The sequence below is a fragment of the Gouania willdenowi genome, chromosome 5 (genome assembly GCF_900634775.1).
Source record: "Gouania willdenowi chromosome 5, fGouWil2.1, whole genome shotgun sequence".
Taxonomy (NCBI): Eukaryota; Metazoa; Chordata; class Actinopteri; order Blenniiformes; family Gobiesocidae; genus Gouania; species Gouania willdenowi.
In genome coordinates this window covers 22,947,405-22,970,086 of record NC_041048.1, presented here as the reverse complement: position 1 = coordinate 22,970,086, position 22,682 = coordinate 22,947,405, and the positions used below count along the sequence as shown (strand labels likewise).

General features: G+C 37.7%; 1 protein-coding gene across 4 annotated transcripts in view; it reads left to right on the top strand.

Annotated features, from left to right (window-relative positions):
• Positions 1–22,682, top strand: part of srgap2 (SLIT-ROBO Rho GTPase activating protein 2) — an 84,547-nt gene that overhangs the window by 37,609 nt on the left and 24,256 nt on the right. For 3 of the 4 annotated variants that reach the window (XM_028445905.1, XM_028445902.1, XM_028445901.1), the window contains exons 2-3: positions 10,441–10,633; positions 21,956–22,118. In XM_028445905.1, the coding sequence (XP_028301706.1) occupies positions 10,441–10,633; positions 21,956–22,118 (356 nt within the window). Of the gene's footprint in view, positions 1–8,994; positions 9,158–10,440; positions 10,634–21,955; positions 22,119–22,682 lie in introns of those variants that run through there. The other variant, XM_028445903.1, reaches the window with a different exon arrangement.

The following is a 22,682-nucleotide window of genomic DNA, read 5'->3' as shown; positions in this document are numbered from 1 at the left end:
AAAAGCACACGAAACATTATACTGAAATGACAAGAAAATATACCAAAAACCCATTATTTCCTGTATTAAAGCTCAGATTGTGTCATTATTCATGTCACGTCGGGTGGATGTGGACCCAAATGCAGGGACAGATGGAGGCAGCAGGCAGGGAGAATGTTGGTAACTTCAGTCCATTTTTATTCTCAAAGCAAACAAAAACCCAAAAGGCACGAGGAAACCAGGAAACAAAACGCAGCAAGACACGAGGAGGGTAACATTGACGACAAACCAGCAGTCATTCTGTGTTCAAACACTCAGCTAAATAGTGCAGGAGGTCTGATTAGGAACGAGCCACACCTGGGTGCAAAACATGAGGCAGCGAATCACTCACCACCCAAACACACTGACATCACTGGGAGGTGGAGACACGAGCAGGAATACCTGGGAACACAAAGACAAGAGTTAACACAAGAAGCCAGACTCGAAAACAGAATAAACAAACACACTCAGAAAAACTACAACAGGACCACAAGGGCTACACACAAACAACACTAAACAGAACATGACAATTCTAAATGCTGCCGATTTCTAAAAATGTGGCCCTCAGATCAGACATTTACATTTTCCTGGCCCCTGCTGTGATAAGAGTTGCCCATCCCTGATGGTGAAAATTGGCCACATTTACGTGAGAGCTTTAATTCCTCTTTAATTCAAAATAAAAGTTAAATCCTCTTTAAACTGACCGTGTAAACACAAATAAAAATGGCCATTCTGAATTAAACTTCAATCCAAATTAAGTGGCTGGATCCGAATGGAATAATTATTGATCTTGTAAATGTTTAATCCCGCTTTCATTCCGGTCGTTCTGGGCATACTTGTCCTGTCACGATGACGACAATATTAATCCGGGATGGCCGCCTAAAAGCAAGCGTGACACGAGCCGAGAATATTTATTTTTATAAGAGCCTGAGAAGACATGGCTATAATAAAAATAGTGGATGGACGGAAGAATAAACATGCAGACATTAACACGGCCATCTTTCTCCCTTCTCCGATAATAAAATGCATCTCCTGATATCTGGCTTGTACTTGCATATATCCTTCTCCTGCTCAGTAGACGAAAGTGAAACGCGAAAGTGTAGTTTTGAAGCGTCAAGCTGTGTGAAAATAGTACTTATTAGGGATGTAACGATTAATCTTAAGGCAGTTAAAAACTGATTCATAGGTATCACGGTTCATATCGATTTTCTGAAAATTTAATCGCAGTATTTTTTTTAAACAGCAGAGGGCGCTATACATATATATATATATATATATATATATATATCCTTTTCTTGTCCAAATGCTGAGGTGGCAGGCGGAATCTGCTACTACTTTCTTTCTGGCTGCCTTCTACTCTTAAACATGTTCATAAATGATTTCTTACCCCTTTAGCGCCGAAAGAATATCTGTAATATTACGTGAATATCTGTAAAAGTCACGTTTTTCTATTAGCTCTGTCTGCTAGCATAGATTCTCTTCTTCACTGCACAGAATAGCTGCATGCCAACCGAACACTGGGTTTCCAGTGCCCTCTGCTGGTCCAAACAAATATCTGATGTAAATACAGTGCAGTCCAATTGTTAAGGCACAAAATAAATTTTCAGTTGCACTCTTAAAAAGAAAAAAGAACTATTATGCAGTTTTGCATTGTTTACTATAGAACCAGAATTTAAATTAATTAATTAAATTGCATTGTTTTGAATAGTTTATCAAGGGATTCTTTTGACAATGAAAAATAAAAGGAAAATAGTGTTTTTTCCCCCCCCAAAAAAGGAATATTTTTCAGTCATTTGTCTACATTCCCATTTTGTAAAATAAATCGTGAGAGAATCGTATCGTGAACCCAGTATTGTGAATTGAATCGTATCGGGAGTTGAGTGAATCATTACATCTCTTGTACTTATTATGTGTTCTTCTATATTGTAGCCAAAAAGAAAGGATTTGTTGTGTGTGTGTTTTCCCAATAAACGTGAATATGTCACGTGCGCCCCCTGTCCTAAACCGAAATTCAGTAAAGGCGAATAAACGTGTTTCAATGTAAACCTCAATTTGGAATTATTATTTCTGTGTAAACAGGAAGCAGAATACTTTAATTCTGAATTATTTCATTTGGAATAATTAATCCCGAATTAAAAAAAAAAAAAACCTGATGTCACTGTGGTCTTTGTGTTTGTGAGGGAATTAAACTGGTGGTGCTCTAGCATTGTTCAATATATTCCTTAGTACTGTCTACTGATGATGCTGCATTTAACAGTAAAAAGTCAAAGAGACTAATAGAATGCATCTTCTGAAATCTGGCTTCTACTTGCTTATGTTCATATTTTATATTTAGCAGCTTTTATACGTCTCTAGTTGTCAATGCCTGTCTCACTGGCCAGCTGTCTTTCTCATCTTATACATGACTGCTGCTCATTGCATTTCCAGAGCTTCGGCTTTTCCAGGGTTTTCCATGTCTAATAATACTAAGCTTGTTAACTTCCACTTATTAAAACGACACTGCTTTTTCTAAATGCTTCTGGTTTTTTGGGCGAGAGAGGAAATTCCTGTGTGTATGTTTGTGTGTGCGCACGTTTCTAAAAAAGCAACCGAAAGACTGGGTCGGCTAAAGCCTCATATTACAGGTAGTATTTTCATATGGGATTCTTCAGCAGGGAGGAATGTATTAGTTCCAGACATGTCTTCATAATACTGTTTAAGCGCGCACACACACAGCAACACACAGGCTGCAGTTGTGAAAAAGATAGAATTACAGCAGTACTGTACGTTTTTGGAGGGAAAACTATTGTAGGAATGGAAAGATTTCCTCGGTCCTGCATACTGTATATCCTCTAAAAACACACATATTTGGCCCTTTTAGCTGCAAACCTTTGGCCCAGTTTAGTCCCCTCATTCCCTCTCGTTCCTCTTTTCTATCTGGCTTTGGGTTCGGATGGTTATACTGGTGAACTCTTGCACACACCTTACTCAAACTAACCACTCCACTTCTTCTTCTCTCCCCGTCTCTCGCTCACACTCACACATAACACACGCATGCTTCCTGTAGTTGTTCTAATATGACTCTTTACTCCCCTGTGTGTTCTGGACTCCACTGGACTGGCCGTCTTCCTGTCTCTCTGTCACCTCTTCCTGTGTGCATAGGATGAATGGTCATATTATTCTCACTGACACGGTGCCCGCCCTCTTACTCACCCTCCACAATGCTTTGTCTTTCTTTCTGCGTCTTCCATTCGTCGGAGGAACAATGGTGTGAGCTCACTGTGGTACAACTCAAAAACCATTACCAAACCCCATTCAGCTCCCACTTCTCTGTTCCAGCAGTTTGTACCGCAGTATCAGCCCCCGGAGCAACAAAGAGCCACCCTTACTGCATTAACACTGCACTCACATAATCTCACAGTGAGTCAGATCTGTAAGAACTTATATTATTGTTCTTTAGGATAGGGCTGGGCGATATGCCTGAAAAGTGTATCATGATATAAGTGTTTCATATCGGTCGATATTGATAATTATTGATTTTTTTTTTTTTTACCTATTCAAAGTAAGGACCGGAAGAAAATGGGCCAAAATTTAAATACTTTTATTTTAAACGTAATCTTTAACATTTAAAAAGAAGTCAACAAACGATGGAAAAAAACCTAAAAAAAAAAAAAATGTATATATACATATATATATATATCGTTATCATTCTACTGAATGCTGTAATGATGCAGATCAGTTAATGACATTTCTCCCATCACCAAAAATTTTAGCTTTGCATCTACGGCTTTTACATGTATCTAAGGTGTTTACTTACAAATGTATCCTGAAAAATGTCAGGTTGGTGCACTGGTTCCACCAACCTTTCTGAAAGTGCGAATCGTCCAAAGGGCTACCAGTTTAAAAAGCACAGCATTTTCACAATTTCACTTTAAGTTTAATTTTAAATAATGCAAATGTTTCATTTTCATTGTGTTCCCTCTTTACTAGCAGCCACTAACAACTTTCAATAATAAAATACGTAACATGTTTGTACAATGTAATCATTAATGTAATATTATATGAAAATCCACTTTGTGTTTTTTTTTTAAACCTATATCATTACAACCCGTATCTCAAATATGTGACACCTAAAAACATTTGTCACAATGTTTCAACAAATCTGCTGTTTTAATACCCCTCTTGTCTTGTAAATATCATCTGGGGATTGTACAGTTTTATAAGATTATAATGTTCTGCACTATTCTATTCTATTTCATTTTGCAGTTTTTACAGACTTTGATTCAATGTTTTTTTTTTTCTCTTTCTGCTGTTCACACTTTTTGACGAGAGCTGCTATTTTTTAATTATATTGTGCTTCTGAAAGAGTATCAATGACAAATAAAATGATTCCGATTCAATGAAAATAAAGTTATGTATTATAAAAGGCAGCAGTATGTAACTCCACTCAGGCACTGACTACATCTGTCATTTGCGTTTATCTGTGTGGGTTTGAAGCCTGGCAAGTAAATCAGATTTTAGACGGAGCTCATTGGTGACGAGAGTTCCAGAACAGTCCTGAGACCACCTCACATGGTCCATGTGGGCTAACTGGTGCTCATGGGAACCATTTTGGTGACCCCTGGGTTAGACATTAGTTAGTACCATCAGTTCTTCTTTTTAAATCTGACGGCCGATATTTGTGGATTACTCATCCAACTTTAACAGCATAAAGATTTGTAAGTTTGTCCACTCACATTTTTACGGTGCACTTTTCATGCAAATTCAATTAAAACAATTACAAATGAAAACATGCAATGAAAAATTCAACCCTGGCCTTCTTTATATGAAGATTTACAAATGCTCATGTTGTACCACATCAAAGAGCGTTCAGGATGTGCACTTGCTTTTAGACCTGGTTCGCCTTAATGTCTTTAAAACGTGCATTTAGTAATGTTTCACAATTTACACAAATATCCTCACAATAGTAAAACAAAAAAAAAAAACATAAAAGAAAGATTTCTTGAAGTTTATCATAACATATACACAAATTAATTTCATTTCATTTTATTTTAATTTAAACCCTCATTTTGTCAAATATAATAAAGTATGTTACCTTTTGTACTGGTTTTATCCCGTTCATGGTAGTTTATCCCAGTTTACATAGACATACAAGACACAGTGGAGACTGGACAGGATAGCAAACAGAGGATTGTATTGAGACATATTAATATAGAATCGGAAGGGGTGAGGGACTCGATAACTAGGAAGAGAAACCTAATAGTTACTGAACATGCAACTCGACAAAGAACAATATTGAAAACTAACTAAACTGTAAAGCAATGTTGTTTCCACAAGTACTGCTTACTAACAGTATTTTAATAAATTAGCAAAACATGTAACTGTTTAAAATGTGTGGGATTATTTTTTCTTTGTTTTTTTTTATGTAAATGCTATTACCGGTAGATATATGTTGGTCCTGTGATGGTGTGCTCCACTGTATACACTGAATACATCTCAACAGTATTTAATGAGACTTGAACCTATTTAACATAGTTACAATAAAGTGATGAGAAAAGTTCCACCTAGAGAGTAATAAGATGTAGGGTTCTCCTGATCCCATATTGATATCAGATATCGGTCCGATATCAGCCAGAAAATGAATATCACATTTTATCGAACTACATCTAAAATCACCGATATAAGCGCTCCGATAAAATGTTCAGCTCCAGCACTTCTATCCATAGGTGACTGTGGTTCACACTCCAACAAAGTAAGTGGCGGTAAATCACCCTAATGTTGGTGCTGGTCTTATTATTTATTTTATTCAATTGTAGAATACTGTAGATATTATGTTGAAGGTTAAAATATATGTAACCAATTGGTTAATGATAAATAGGTCAGTTTTTCATACCTACCGTTGCTGACTATTGTTCTCTGTTTGAGTGACATCACTTGATCAAGCCTTTTCTAATATTCCACACTACAAAATAAGTAATAAAAGTATGTATGTTTCGTGCGGATATTGTATCGGATCAATATCGGTATCGGCCGCTATGCAAGGCTGCAATATCGGTATTGTATCGGAGGTGAAAAAGTTGTATCGGGACATCCCTAGTTCCACCTGCTGTTAAAAAAAAATGAAAGTTTTAAGCACATTATACAGTATACAGTGTATTTTTTTCTCCTATTCTAGGCCTATGAATGCTGTGATATATATACACATTCAAATACTATCACTTAATCATTCCCATCATCCCACTGAGGGACATGAAGCATTCTGTGGTTGTACTGACATATCAATAATAAAGACAGACAACATTTAAAAATATAGGTACAGTACCTATTGCTCACAAAGTGTTATTGGGGCTTTTTGATAGACAACTGCAGTCAATGGAAAACCTTGAATTGAGGTCAAAGTTAGCAGCTAAATCCATTTGCTTATCCCAGTTGTGGTCTTTTTGCGACCCTCTGCACTGCAGAAATAGAGCACAGACAGACCAATGGAGGGCAGTTGAAATGAGAGGAGAGCGTCAGTCAAGTAGAATCCCAGAGACTTGCTCTCATCTGCCTGGAAAATATGACTGTGCTGTCTGGAGAGCAGAGGGCGTCACATTCTACTTGACATCCCACGTCCTTTGGACCTGCTTTAGACAATGAAGATTACAGAGGGATGAAATCAAAGGGAAGGAATTGATCTTTTTTTTGATGGTATCTCAACTCCTGCCCGCCCTCCAACAAGTCAGGTCTCTTGAGGTATCTGGCATGTCTGTGGCTACAAATCCTTACAATTTGGATACAGATCTTGATTCTTCCAAATTTAAACGTCATTTCAGAAAATCTGTTTTTCTAAAATCTGTGATTTATAACCACTCTACAGTAGTTTTAGTTAGTGCTTTCAATTATGTGTTTTGCAATCATAACTACTGGTAATGCACACCTTATCCTGTAATAATAAAATCCTCCTTTATGTTAGTAGGTAGAGTTTGGTAGAACATCCTGACAGTGTAGCCACTTCAGGATTTTTTTTTAGCGATGAAGTTGTGCCAAAGTCGTCTTACCGTACAACATAAGTTCTCAAAGTGGTCAGTGCTACTCAAAAACTGTTTGGACACTTGGCCAAACATGTTTTTTTGTATTATGCATGTATGTACATTTAGTTAAAAATGAGCAAAAGACACACAGTACAAGCTCACAAAGTTCGTCACTACAGTCATTTATTTACACATACATGATGTGAATACAAAGTAATAGAGGTGTCCCGATCCGATCGTATATATCGGTCCGATATCAGCCAGGAAATGCACGTAGGATTTTATCGGACTGCATCTAAAATACAAAATGTGTCATAAAAGTATGTATGATTCGTGCTGATATTGCATCAGATCAATATTGGTATCGGCCGATATGCAAGGCTGCAATATCTGTATCATATCGGAAGTGAAAAAGTTGTATCGGTACAAACTGTACAAAGTAAAGACTATCTACAGAAAAGCAGAATGACATTTACTCATCCAGAAATTCAACTTATTTTACCTTAACTTTCTTCTCTATAAGTTTCTTCTCCCAATGCTTCTTTCTTGTCAAATTCCTCTCTGAACCTCGATGAAGGATTTATTAATTGAGAAAATCTTGCTGCTGTCATTTTTCAATAAAATGTGGTCACTTTTAGTCCCTCTTGCTCTTATTTCCGTCTTTCCTCATGTATGAAACTCTTCTGTAACAAGGAAGCTATTTTAATAGATTCCGTCACGTGTGTGAGTAAAATGACCGTAATTGCACCATACTGGCTGTAAAGAAGAACTTTAGCTTTCCAAAACTTTCTGATTGAGCAAATATTGGCGCAGCTATTGTAAATAAAGAATGGTCTCAGTGACACTTTTAGAGTTTGTGGGAAAACCAGACAATTCGAAGTGGGGGGTGTTGAAAAAAATCGATTCAGCGATGTATCACGATATTACATCGCGTGATTCTCGGATCGATTCTAAATGCATCCATATCGAATTTTTTAAATAAAAAATAATAATAACCTCAATAACCAGTTGCACTAAAGTCAAAGTTGGTTTAAAAGCCACAGGCAGATTGTATGTTATTTTTTTATTTTAAGTTGTTGGCATGTTAAAGCCAATGTTTTTAGTGTAAAATATGTCAATAAAATATATTTCATACATACTGTTCTCATGAAGGTGTACAGATTTACAGATTAGTTGTTCATTAAGTTATATATATATATTAAAAAAAAATCGCAATAATCGCCTTATACTTTAATATTGGGATATATTGTATCGTATCGTGACCTACAGTATATATCGGGATACGCATCGTATTGCCTGATGCCAGGCAATACACACCCCTATTTCGAAGTACTGTATTTGCAAAAATCAACCTAATAAATAACCCGAACAGGACAGGAAATCGTATGGTCACCCTAGCATAGAATATAGTTAACTAACTAACAAAAAAATGGCTAGAGTATACCGTTATTTGGGTAGGAAAAGTGAGTCCAGTGACAGGAATGTGTGTGAAATTATCCTTTAAGGAAATATTTAAGATTGTTGGACTTTCTTATTAATCACACAATTTGTTTTTCTATTAAAGCTCTACACTTTGTCTCTAATGGGCTAATTACAACAACCCCATCTCTAGTTCTTATGTCACAGCCATGTAAAACGGATGTCTGACTCATTCTGCATCACTATCATTGCTATGCAATGAGCAAATTGTAGACAAACACGCACATATGCAGACCACGACTCAGTAACACTCACAACAGGTCATTAGCGCAGACACGGCCTGTGTGAAGGCATTTATTTACGCTGTTGTGCTGTAACGTCCTAAGCTCTTCCATCCCTGCCTTCTAATCAACAAAGACTGACTATGAACACACGGGGCCGCTGGCTGCAGGCACAATGTTTAGGTCTGTGTGTAGATGTAGGAGGAGCGCTTTGGCACAGACACTCTTACTCAGATATCCGACTTCTCTTTGTGGTTTGTGTGAAACTGCACTCTCAGCTGTTAGACACAAAGGCAGCATCAACATCCACCGTCGGCTGGACAAACAGCTCACTTGCTGCCCCCGTTGGAGCATGTTTGAACGAGTGTGAGAAATGGAGTCCGAGTGACCCAGGAGACGGGATGGAGGCCAAAACTGTGCGCTTTCTCTACAGCCAGCGTTGTAAAGGTCTGTGTTGGACTCATCAATGATGGAGCTGATGTAGGGCTGGGCAATGAATTGATTTCATCGATTTGTTGAATTTGTAGATAAAATTATTATTATTTTTTTTTAGACTTTTTCGCGTTCCGTCCGCAATGTGAGCCATGTTTACATGTGTTTACCCTTTGAGTATAGGCTATATGTGTGCCACAGGCATACTTAATTTTTGTTGAGATACTAAGGGAAGTGTTTATTATTTTTTAATTGTAATGTTATATGGATTTCTTAATCATAAAATTTAAGCTACTGTGCTGTTGCACTTTTATTTAAACCTGGGTTAAAGCTTGAAATAGTTGAATGACAGAGCCTCATTTACTGTTTATTGTGGGATTGGTCCATGCATTTTAACTCTTGAGGACAATCACAGCAATATATCTGATGTCGGCAGCCATTTTTAAGTGCACTGGAAAAAAATAAATCGAAAATCAAATCTCAGACTTTTCTTTAAAAAATCTGAGATTTTTTTTTTTTTTTTTTTTTGGGCAGCCCTAAGCTGACGTTTCAAGATGTGTTTGCTTCAAAACTTTGGAAAAGGATCCACGTGAAGCCTGCTCAGCTTTGGCAGGCAGTGATGAGAGCGTAGAATTAATCTGTCAGCTGTCAGAACTGATCTAGTATGTCAGCATTGTGTGTGCATGTGTGTCCGACGGTGTATATGTACATAGGGAGTGCACGTGTGTTGCCACGGATACTATGTGTGTCTCTTGCGTGGTTGCATTGAGAGGGACCCTCCAGAGGGGGGTTTTTTTTGCGGTCAGTGATTGAATATGGTTAGGGAGTATGTCTGGACTGAGTGCACTCTATTAATTTGAGGCCATTGTGGAAAGAAGCAAGAAGGAGGGAAATGAAATGTGATGAGCTTGGATAGATAACTGCCTCTGGAGGTCTGAGACGCACACACACACACACACATACAGTACTTGTGATTGTGTTTAATGACGTGCACACAACCACTGCAGTATGGGATTTCAGGATTGGTGGGAGGGACGTAGGGGGGTTGGACTTTGGCCAAGTCTACAGGCGCTGCCAGGTGTTTGGCTAGATCATCCAGTAATCAGGTGTAACATGCAACGTCTACTATAATGCTAGCCCTGCTTTGCCAGCAGTGGCTCCTAGCTTATTCACCTGCTTTCTGGATGCCTGCCTTTCAAAAAAAAATCGACATGAATTTCTCTTGGACTTTTGCCATTGTAAAAATAAAAGATTGAACCCATCTTGAACTTCATTTCCTTTCTCTTTAACCCTGGCAGAGATTCGTGCCCAGCTCGTGGAGCAGCTCAAGTGTCTGGACCAGCAATGTGAGCTGAGGGTACAGCTGCTTCAGGACCTGCAGGACTTCTTCAGAAAGAAGGCTGAAATTGAAATGGACTACAGTCGAAACCTTGAGAAGCTGGCGGAGAGGTTTCTCACAAAGACGCGCAGCACCAAGGACCATCTACTCAAGTATGACTTCCTCACACTATGTGCAATGGCTGAACATTTGTGAAGTGAAAAGTAAAAAAAAAACATTCAGCATGTTGGCTAGTACGAGATGTGATTAATAATAAATAGGGGTGTTGAAAAAAATTGATTCAGGGATATATCGCCATATTACGTCGCGCGATTCTCCGATCGATTCAAAATGCATCCATCCATTTTTTTTTTTTTTTGCCTTTATTTAACCAGGAAAGTCTTTTCCACTGCAGGAGACATTATAACTACACAAAGAAATGCACTGAAACCTGGGCATGTTGACTAGCTTGTGTTTTTTCAATAAAATCTAAAAAGAAAGTACTAACTTTCTGCATTTATTTATTGTTCTAGACGTATACCTCAGTAAAGTTACACTAAAGTCATGTTGCACTAAAGTTAAAGTTGGTTTAAAAACCACAGGCAGATTGTATGTTATTTTTTTATTTTAAGTTGTTGGCACATGACATGTTAAAGCAAATGTTTTGAGTGTAAAATATGCCAATAAAATATATTTCATACACAACGTTCTCATGAAGGTGTACACATTTACAGATGAGTTGTTTCATAAGTCATATATATAAAAAAAAAATCACATTAATTGCCTTATACTTTAATATCGGAATATATCGTATTGTATCGTATCGTGACACAAGCAATAAATCTGTTTCATAATAAACAATTTCAGATTTATTTAAACTTTAAATGAATATAAAATACACATTTTTTTTAGCACAGATTACAGCAATAAAGCAAACAAATGTGTGGCTTTACCTCTTCAACATATCTAACTAATTTCACGTTTCATGAAACATGTAAACATGTGGACTGCACTTCTTAAACACTGTCTGAACTTAACAGGACAGTACGACAGGACAAGAAAAAAACAATTAGAAAAAAAAAAATGCAGCCTTTTGCGAATAGAAAATTATGTTTTATGATATTGCCATAATATCACAAATGCAATTAATCATTCAGCCCTACTAACTACGCCCACATAGTATAGTCATCACAATCTCCACTAACACGCACTGCCACATCTCACATCAGGGTTTCCTACGTACAGGGCTCTGGGCTGTGTTTGCTTCCCAAATGCAGTTTTGAACTAAAACGTATTGTTTTTCCTTGTAAAACAAGACATTGCTGATTAAAAGGTCAAACCTTGCGAACTCCAAGACTCGTTTAGCTGCATCTGGGGAAAAAAATGATGTAACATGTTTTACTTTGCTGTCTTTGTGTGTTCGCTTTAACACAAAGTAACATCACCCCACTTTTCTTCTGAAACGATATGAATGCGGTACGTTCTAACAGCGAGGTTCATCTTAAAAGGTGCCGCAGGTGTTACTGTCATTATTTTACAATCAGTCTGACCTAAATCAGTCATTCTCAATAGGCTTAAGTATCACTTCATCAGGGTTTTTTTTTGAAACCCTTGTGACTTCCTTTCTGAGAAAAGAGAAGTGATGAAGGATAAAACGTCTAAAGCCAGTAAACATCACATCATTCACTGTTGCTCTGTTCTATCCATTTGAATGACAAGTCATTTATGGAGTTCATGTTTGATAAAAAAGTTTTTGTGTGTATCTTAGTGCGTGTATGTTTTAGTATGTGTGTGTGTGTGTGTGTAAACTGTGATTAGCTCCATAAATGGTGGTAATGTTTTGCTCTATATTTTGTAATGTCTTGCTTCCCCTCACACTGACCGTCATGTCTGTCTGTAAAATCCCCTCCATCACTGATACTTAGAGATGCACAGACACAAAAGCACACTGACTTTAAAAGTCCAATACTTTCTTTAATAACAACCGTTTGCTCAGTGAACACCTTGGACCAGTGTTTCCCAACCTTTTCTGTCTCATGTACCCCCCGAGGCCTCTCTCCAGATTAGGAGAACCCCTCCGTCACTCCAATTTAGTAACCTTTCTTGTTTTATTTACATGTTGTTAGCATGTTGGCCTCTGAAATCTCCTGCAGCTTGAAAATGTCAACCTGTACATTTAATGCACACTAAATATCAATTTTGTGCATTAAGTTGAGGACCCCCTCGAAAACGAGATGTTCCATCTCAAGGGGCATATCCTCCAATAAATAAATAAATAAATAATTATTGTATGTCAGAGAATATATTTACCTTAATTTTTAGTCATGTGCATAACATGTTAGTAACAGTTTAGTAGGTTTAGTAGTTTATTCCATTAATGCTGTTTATTGTCAAAGAGTGGAAAAGATGGGTGAACATGTACAGTGTCTGAAATAGGCTTAAAAATGACTCAGCATGTTGGAAATAGACTCATCAATGTTTCCAAGTACCCCCTACAATGTGTTCAAGTACCCCTAGGGGTACACGTACCCCTGGTTGGGAACCACTGCCTTAGACAAATGATGGCACTAGGTTCCTATTTGTTATCCAGTTCTACTATAGGGACTAGGAGTGTGACGATATCGCGATACGGCGATATATCGCATTAATTTTTTCGCACGATTGATTATCAATATGCTCGTGCTAAATATCGATTTTTTAAAAATGTATTTATTAATTTTTTTCAAAACTTTTTCTGCTTTTTCACTAAAATGTGCAGGTACGTCTTCACAGAAATGTTGTCACTGTTTGTTGAAGGAACCAATATATTGTTTACTGGAATATTACACTATAATGGTGTCACTGGTAAGAAAGACCCTATTGTTTGTTTACAGAAAGCACTATTGGAGATACTTATTTGTTTACATTGGTATGTTGACACTTATTTACAGAAATGTTGCACTAAAATAGTGTCACAGTTCATAGGACATTTTTTCAATTTATTGTCTTTCAGAAAAAGAAAATAAAAATTGTATTTTTGTATTTTGTCTTGTTATGTCATTCATTATCGTAGATTGATTTCTGACCAGTATATCAATAATCGCAGTATCGTCATATCGTGAGATAATTGTTGTCGTGAGCTTTGTATCGCGTATCGTATCGTGAGGTACTCAGAGGTTCCCACCTCTAATAGGGACCTCTCAGTCACGTGACCCCTCGCCGAGTGTGAGCCATTTTGACGGTCAACGACTGAGCGGAACGTCATGTCATCGCACTGTTTATCATCCGAAAAAGCTAATTACAAGAGGAAGATAAAGGACATTTGGTTTTAGAATCAAAAAATTGTAAATAAACCGATTTGTAATTGTTTGTTTATCCCTTTTTGACCCTGATGAAGAAATATGCCTTGAATTTGAAAAACGGAAATCAAATAACCACATGTTTTTCAATTTCCTTTTCTGAACGGCTCTCTTCTCTACTCTTTATTCTGTTTTTAGCTAATGTTGCTAGGTTTTTTTCACTGCTACAAAAAAAAACCGAAATGTTAAAAAAAAAGTAGCAACCATACACTGTTAGGACCATGACAAAATGCACAATTATCATAACGGGCGACAGCTAAACGTTTGATTAACATTTGATTTTATGTTTAAATAAAAAAAAAAATCAAAACAAAAAAAAAATCTGAAAGTTGGGACGACAAGCTAACGTTATGTTGAATGTTTGATACTGCACTCAAACATTGCGGATTTCTATGTTAACAGTGAATTTCTGACATTAAATCCCAAACTCACTGAGAAATCATTCATGAGCCTTGGAGGGGACCTCTTACCTGATCCAAAATGAAAACTGCAAAGCTGCATGTGTTGAGTTGGAAGCCAAATGCCGCCGTCAGCGTTTTGCCTGTTTATTCCCACCAGCCACTTGCTTCTCCTTTTTGATTTTTTTGGAATACGGTGTGAAGATATTCCTTTAGTAGGATCACAAATCTGATAGCATCCAACAGCACAACATCGCTCCGGCATGATGTGTCAAACTCAAGGCCCGGGGGCCAAATCAGGCCCTTAAGAGCATCAAATTCAGCCCGAAGGAGAAAGTTGAAAAGACTGAAAAAACCAAAAATTATTGTTCAAATTACCAAATAATTCATTTGTAGATATTTCAGCTTTTCTAAATACACAAATTCAATGAAACTCCACAATATTTGGAGGATTGCAATTTTCCCATGCTTTTATCAAATGACTGCAGTCAAAGAAATCAGTTTAAATAACAATTGGTCACAAAATCAATGAAATTTAAAGGGGACATATCATGCTAAATCCACTTTTTTAGCCCTTAACTGCATTTTGTTGTATATTTAGAGTGCTTAGAAGTACAGAAAAAATCAAATTAGTCTCTTCAGGTGCTCCATAGATATCTTTATATGCTGTTTTGCTCATATTTTTCAATCTGTTTTGATTTTTCTATTCTCTATTACGTTTTTTGAACTATTACATCACAGTATTTGCAGCAGAACTGCCAAATTAGTACATCAACTCCAGGTCCAACACTTCGAGCAATCTGCCATTTTTATTTCTCGCTTTTATTTTGTAGACCAAGCTCAAGGATGCAGAAGTTACGAGAGGATAAGTCAAAATGTTCGGTTGTTGGATGTAGTAACCCACACGCTTCATTACACCGTCTCCCAGCATCAGAACCTTTTCAAAGTGCCTGGTTGAGTTTTATTTTTCACAGAAATGTACCCACATCTGTGGGTAAGGTCATTTTTGTGTGTGTGAAGCACTTCAAGGATGACTGCTTCAGCAACCTCTGCCAGTATAAAGAAGGATTTGCCGAAAGACTTTGTCTGATTGAGGGTTCAATTCCTTCTGTCTTTGGAGACGACGAACAGAGCACAAGCTGTAAATAACGCTAAAAAGTGTGATGATAAGACGTCCCTGTCATTGTTTTGTTAGCATTAGCAGTTGCGCCGTCTTCAGACTTCATATGTTAGCGCTGTGTACTCGTTTTAGATCCTTGATGATATGGCCTACGTGATTTAATTTAAGTCTAAAGTTTTCATTAGTCATTTCATTTTGCCGTTTTTGTCTTTGAAAAGACTGTATTAAAATGCATTTCGTGACGTTAGCTTGGCGCTAGCGTTAGCTCGGTGCTTGTGTTAGCTCACTTGTTAGGGTTCTGCAGGTTCATCATCTTCATTTTCAACTCGCTCCGCCGGGTCCGACTCTGGCTCAAACATGTAAGGCTGGATGGACAAGTCTTCTGTTGTTGACATTTTGTAAATAACGTGTGAATAAAAAGTTTATGAGCCGCTACATAGCCGTATCTCTTCTATCAAACTACAAAAATGGCCGTGCAGGGTGGAGTTGAACCGAGTGTCACCTGAAGAGGGGGCGGGGTATGAAGTGTCTCATTTGCATTTAAAGAGACGGCACCAAAACGAGTTACTCTCAGAAGCACATCAGAAAAGGGGTAGAAAAGGGGCCTGTGGAGCTATAATAATGAGGAATTCAGACCCAAGCATTGCAGTTCCGCTTTATATCGACCACAACTGTATGATTTATATCTAAAAAGGAAGGATATAAAACCATGATATGTGATATCTGATTGATAAGGAGCAGGTAACATCATAACATGAAAAAATGGTTTTGTTGCTTTATGGAAAACAAAAGCAGCTTTATTAAGTCCTTTGAAGAATACAATAAACGGTTGTTACCATTAAAGGTGTGAGAAGTTTTTTTTGGTTTCTACACTTCCTTTTCTTATCAAACTTTTGCCTTTATCTAGTCTGAGGCTTTTTTCTAATCCGTCTTCCCCTCCTTCATTGGGGCAAAGCTACATTTACGCTCTCGTAGACACTCACAAACTAGAATAGATCAATAGGTCAAATGCTCCAATTCAGACAGGGCACCCCCAACAAACACTCAAATGTACCCCCTCCAGCTCTGATCGTTACTGAGGGAGGTTCAGAATACACGTTGTTTTCCTGTGCTGCGTATTCTGCCACACAGAAAAACTACCCCGTGTTGTGTACTGGGGGAGGTTGTACAGGGACAGTGCTGCGTTTTATTACCAGCTCTGAACATGTCAGCGGCAGCAGCAGGTTGGTTTACATCTCAGAAACATCTTAAATTAGTGACTGAGGAACAATAAATCAATATTTGTGAAACGTCCCTGCAATGCATCATCTCACTTTTTTACTCGTCTCTTCATCCAACATCTGTGTGTTGTTCACTCACGTTGCATCTGCTGCCGCTCAGTGCGGGTGCCATGCTGGAATTCCAGCCATTTTTCCGGTAATGTGTGTTTACTTGTGTGCGAGTATGAATATAGTGTGTGTGTGTGTGTGTGTGTGTGTAAGGGTGCCGGCGGCTGTTTCACCATAGAGCCAAGTGTTGATGGTGCTCCTGGCTCCATGTGATGTGGGCTGTTGTGAGTGTGTTGAGCCCCTGGAGACCCCTGGTATTCCTGCTATTTGGCAGACAGCATACAACAGTGGTGGGGGGTTTACACAGTGCAACTGTATGTGTATGTGTGTGTGTGCGTGTGTGTGTGTGTGTGAGGTCAACATAGCTCTCAGTCACAAAGAGAGGCCCTCACTAGACATTCACCCAATCAAAATTCCACCTCATGTCAATTATGGGGCCAGTTACAGATGATCTATTGTTGTAATTGGCGCGAAAATGATTAAAGTTGAGTTGAATTGGAAAATTCAATTACATCCTATTGTCAATAAGCCTGTTGCACAACATTGTGCTTTTTGGGACGTCATTTGGGACATTTCAATGTTTGCTTTATTGCACCCATGTTTAAAGCATTTAATCAAAATAACTAAAATAAGAAAAAAAAACTTAGAATAGTATCTATTATTCACAATTTTAATAATATTGCATGTAAAAAAAATATGCATCCCATCTAAATTATCAAGGTGATACAAGCAGTTTTTTTTTTGGTTGTATCAAAGAAATAAATAAATTGGATTAACCTCCAACCAACAGGTGTGCACACATAATGGATTTTAAGAAGAACGTATCATTTCATGGTTTTGTTAATAAGATGTAGGGGTGTCCCGATTAGGGGTGTCCCGATTCGATATTGATATTGGATATCGGTCCGATATCAGCCAGAAAACGAATATCGGATTTTATCAGACTGCATCTGAAATCTCCGATACAAGCGCTCAGATAAGTTTTTGTTGTTTTTGTCCCCGCCCTCAGCCGTTCCCATCATATACTGACAGTAAAAAATAACTGAAGTGAACTTGAATTGTTGACTATTGTTCTCTGAGTAACATCGCTTGATCAAACCTAGTCTAACATTCCACACTACAAAATAGTAAATAAAAGTATGCATGATTCGTGCTGATATCGAATCGCATCGATACCGGTATCAGCCAATGTTCAAGGCTGCAATATCGGTATCGTATCGGAAGTGAAAAAATTCTATCGGGACATTTCTAGTCTCGATTCAACCTTTTTGATTCCGATATGACACCGATATTGCGGCGCTAATTTGCCGCTACTGATGTTGATGCGATACGATATCAGCATGAATAATACATACTTTTATTACTTATTTTGTCGTGTGGATTGTTAGAAAAGTCTTGATCAAGTGATGTCACTCAAACAGAGAACAATAGTCAGCAACAGTAGGTATGAGAAAAACGGACCCATTTACAGAAACGTTAACCTCAAACATAATATTCTACAATTAAATAAAAAATAAATACAAATGAATTAGAAGTGCCTGAAAAATAACCTCAATATAAACAATGTATATTAATATCAGCAATTTCAATTTTTTTTTCTGATTTTCAACCGATACCCAATATCAGTATCGAATCAGACACACTTGATAAGCTGCACGAGTTTTGTAAACAAAAACCGTCGCCGCATACTTTTACTTTCAGTTCATATCTGTTTTTCAACCTTTTTAGATGGTGATTGATGAATGATGCAACAGTGCATACTGCTGTCCCTCCTCTCTACCTGACCCTTTGAATCCAGTGACATTTAGATGATTGTAGATCGAAATGTGAGGGTTCACTGACATTTCACCCCGTGCTGCAGTGTCATTGCCATGGTGATCAGTACTAGGCTAAAGGTGCCGTGTCACATGCAGGCTGGTTTTAAGCCAAGAGGAACTGCAGTCTCTTTTTATTGTTGTGCAACTGATGAAGACAGACACGGAACAGATACAGACATACACACATACACACACACACACTTAAGTTGTTGGTACACTTACTGTTAGGGACGCTCATTTCTTGATCAGATAAAGACATAGTGTAGGCCCCATAGATCAGTACTATACTATAGAGCAGTGGTTCCCAACCTTTCTTCTCTTGTGTACCCCTTGAGCCTTTTTGTCATACCATGAGTTCCCCCTCACTCCTACGTGTTCATGATTCTCCAAAAAGTAGAACATAACACAACTGAATATTCAGCGCAAGTCATTTTATTTCATCTTCTGAAATTGAACAATTAATATTCAGGCTTTATCTTCTTATTTAACTCAAATTCAACATAAAATGATGTTGCCTTCAAGGCAATAAAAAATTGTAAATATAAGAAATAATGTTATCGTAAATGTTTGTATTATTAATACTAATATATTAGGATTATATTGTTATTAAAGAAAAATAATAAAGTTGAAATTAGGAGAGAAAAAAAAACAATAAATAAAATAACAAGTAATACAAATAAATAAAAAAAACAAACAATTAACCTGCCTGTGTTATATAGAACTTTTATGACATTTTCCACAAAAGGAGCTTCTTTGAATATGTCCCCTTTAAACAGGCATTTAAACTTATGAAATGACTAAAAATATTTTTCATTATCTTGGAAATAAATTCTTCATTTTTCCACGCACCCCCTGCAACGTGCTCACGTACCCATGATTGGGAAACCCTGCTATGGAGCATAATGATGGATGAATGAGTGAAAACACAGTTTAATGAATCTCATTTTGTAAAGAACTGGATTGAAACAATATTTTTTGCCTCTTGAAGAGATTTATTTTTATAGATTTTTTTTTTATCATTTCCTGTCATTTCCTGCCCGGTGTACAACCAAAGATGTCCCTTGTGTTTTCAGTTCATGTTCTAATCATCATCATTATCATTTTTACCTAAAATTAAACAATAGAAAACCAAAACCTCGTTGTTTTTTTTAACGCTTTCATTTGTTAATGTTCCTCTCTCCCCCCGTAGTGCCATCATTTCAGAAACACTGCTGTAAATCTAAGATCATTTGCTTGAGAAAAATAAAAGTGGAAATTGCTGCACGAAAGTTTGTTTTTATCTCCACTGTAAACACTCTTATTGACTTTGTTGGATACGTTTTGCACATTGCATTGTGGGATGTGGAGTCCTGTTGAATAGATGGATGCATAGAAGTGTTTTTTTTTCCTTTCCACTAAAAACACTGCAAAAGTGACTTCCCAACACGTTCCTGGTGTTTCCAAGGACTACAAGTTGCGTCACAACAATTGCAGATTTTTAATTTGGTGCTTAGGCACAAAAAAAAGATCCAAATCCAGCTGAAATTGAATGTAGTGATGTGATATATTGGGCAATACTGGGAACAAAAATGGAGGTAGGCAAACCACTGTCCACCTTGTCTGGTATCATGGTAATAATGAAGTAAAAACACTTTTCTACATCTGTGTACAGATGTGGATTCCACATCCCACTATGCAATGTGCATGACTTTTCCAACAATGTCAATAAACCCAGTGTTTACAGTGGAGATGAAAACAAACTTTCAAACCTTTTCCTTTTTTTTTGTCGAGCAAATGATCTTGTATTGATTGATCTATGAAGCCTATGCTATGTATTTATCTGATCAAATATATTGTCACTAGCAGCATGAAGAATGGACTACAATAGTGTTGTTTCATGCACGTACATGTAGATCTTCTCCTGAGTCCTAAGTGTCCCTGTTGCACTCCATGATTCACTCACTTTATCATCTGACCAGTGACGGCCTGTACCAGGTTACCGCATCACTCTAGTCATCAGGTCACACACACACACACACACACACACACACACGCACACACGCACACACATGCACCCACGGACCACCCCCACTGTGTAGCCCTCAGTATAATCAAAGACTGTCTCTGTCTGCCTGACACTGTGTGTGCTTGGGTCACCGCTCTACTTTGCCTGACCTCCATCTGTGTGTGACCGTGCGTGCGTGCGTGTGTGTGTGTGTGTGTGTGTGTGCGTGATGTAAATGGCCTAAAGCTCTTTTCTGTCTCTATCCAGTTAAAGCTCCTCTTAACAACATAAAGGCTTCTTTCATCCACTTACACTTATTCATAATCCATTTTACTCACTCCATCGTCCACGGATCATCCATAACTCACTCTCTCTACGCACACACAAACTGTTGCACGCACACACCCCGTTAAAGTGGCTGTGTTGCCATGTAAGCAGCGCATTAGCAGCCTAGCTTGTGTGTAATGGATTTAGGGACAATGCAACATTGGAAAAACTCTTAGAGGGAGCTGAAGCATGCTATTACTGCCTTTAGATCGCCTCTTTTCTCTTTGATTTCCCTTTAACATATTGGTTTCAATGAGGGGGAGGCCTACCCAGAGGTGAAAGTAATGGATTACAAGTACTCACGTTACTGTAATTGAGTTTCTTTTATGGGTATATTTCTAAATCAGTATTTGCGCTTGTACTTAAGAAGGTTTTAAAAGAAGTAAAGTCATTTGTTACATTTCTACACCTAACTATTACTGAGTAAATTCTTTTTTTCTTTTTTTTTTAAATGATCAAAAGTCATTGTGAAACATACAGTACTGTGTATCATAGCCGACCAACCAGATTAAACTCATGAATTCATTCATAAATGTAGCTTTACTTAGAGCCTGAGAATTTTATTAATTTGAATTGAAGTCATTGTGTTATTTATTTTAATTTTTTAATTGTACATTTTGTGCAAAGCTTTTATTTCATACAGATGCCTTTGCGGAAAACACATTAAGTTCCAATATTGTGCAAAATTTGGTCTCTTCTTTTATACGTTTATACATGACCGTGGCAAGATTTATTACCACAAATAAACATGGGGTGTGAAAGTAACTATAGTAACTCTTAAGGTACTTTGAGTACTATTTAATTGAGCTACTTTTTAACTAGTATTTAAGTATCTTATGTATGACTTATTTGTACTTGTGTACAATTTCAGTGAAGTAACAGTACTTCTACTTGAGTAGGATATATTAGTACGTCTGGGCCTAACCCCTCCCACTGGGATTTGAACCCTGGATGAAACTCATGTCTGGACTGGCTTGCCAACATACACACGTTTGTTTGTGTGTGTGTGTGTGTGTGTGTGTGTGCGTGCGTGCGTGCACGGAGGAGACAAAAGATGATTGAAATTGAACTGGATTACCGCACATTATCTTATTACGTTGTCATATTTTTGTAGGAGTATTTTCTTTTTAAACAATTGCGTGTGTGTGTGTGTATGTGTGTGTGTGTGTGTGTGTGTGTTTAGAAAGGAACAGAGCATTTTATCGCCGGTGAACTGCTGGAACCTGCTGCTGCTTCAGGTGAAGAGAGAGAGTCGCGACCGTGCCACTCTGTCCGATCTCTACCTCAACAACATCATACCTCGCTTTGCACAGGTCAGCGAGGACTCAGGACGCCTCTTCAAGAAGGTACACACAAAACACACACACACACACACACGTACAAAAACCTGACTCATATCCAGCTTAGGGGTTTCAATCATTTCTCCCAGCTGCTATGCACAGTTTGAAGTTTTGGCCGTCTTCTGGGACACTCTCCTTTGCTCCAGTAAGGATGAGGAGATTGGGTGGATGCAGTGTGTTTGCTGAAGCTCCATCCATCCATTTCTTAATCCATCTGTTTTCTGTCCTGGTGGAGTTATTGTCTGACAGTCAGTCATCTGTGGCGCTGACAGAAGCCTTTTACACGTCTCTTCTTATCTTATTCTTTCTACAACGGAAATAAAAAGAAAGACAAGAATAGGAAACATACAGAAAAAAATACAAATGTTTTCAAATATTACAAAGACGATAAGAAGAGAGTGGTATCAATAATGGAAATACAAGCAATCCCCTGTGATAGCTATTGGTCATTAAAATGAAAATAAAGCCCTTTGATGCAATTATCTGAGATAATGTACGTATAACAACTGCTTACTATTCCTCTTTCATTTCAATGCATCATTTTGGTTCTGCATGAGCTGCACAGTCAGA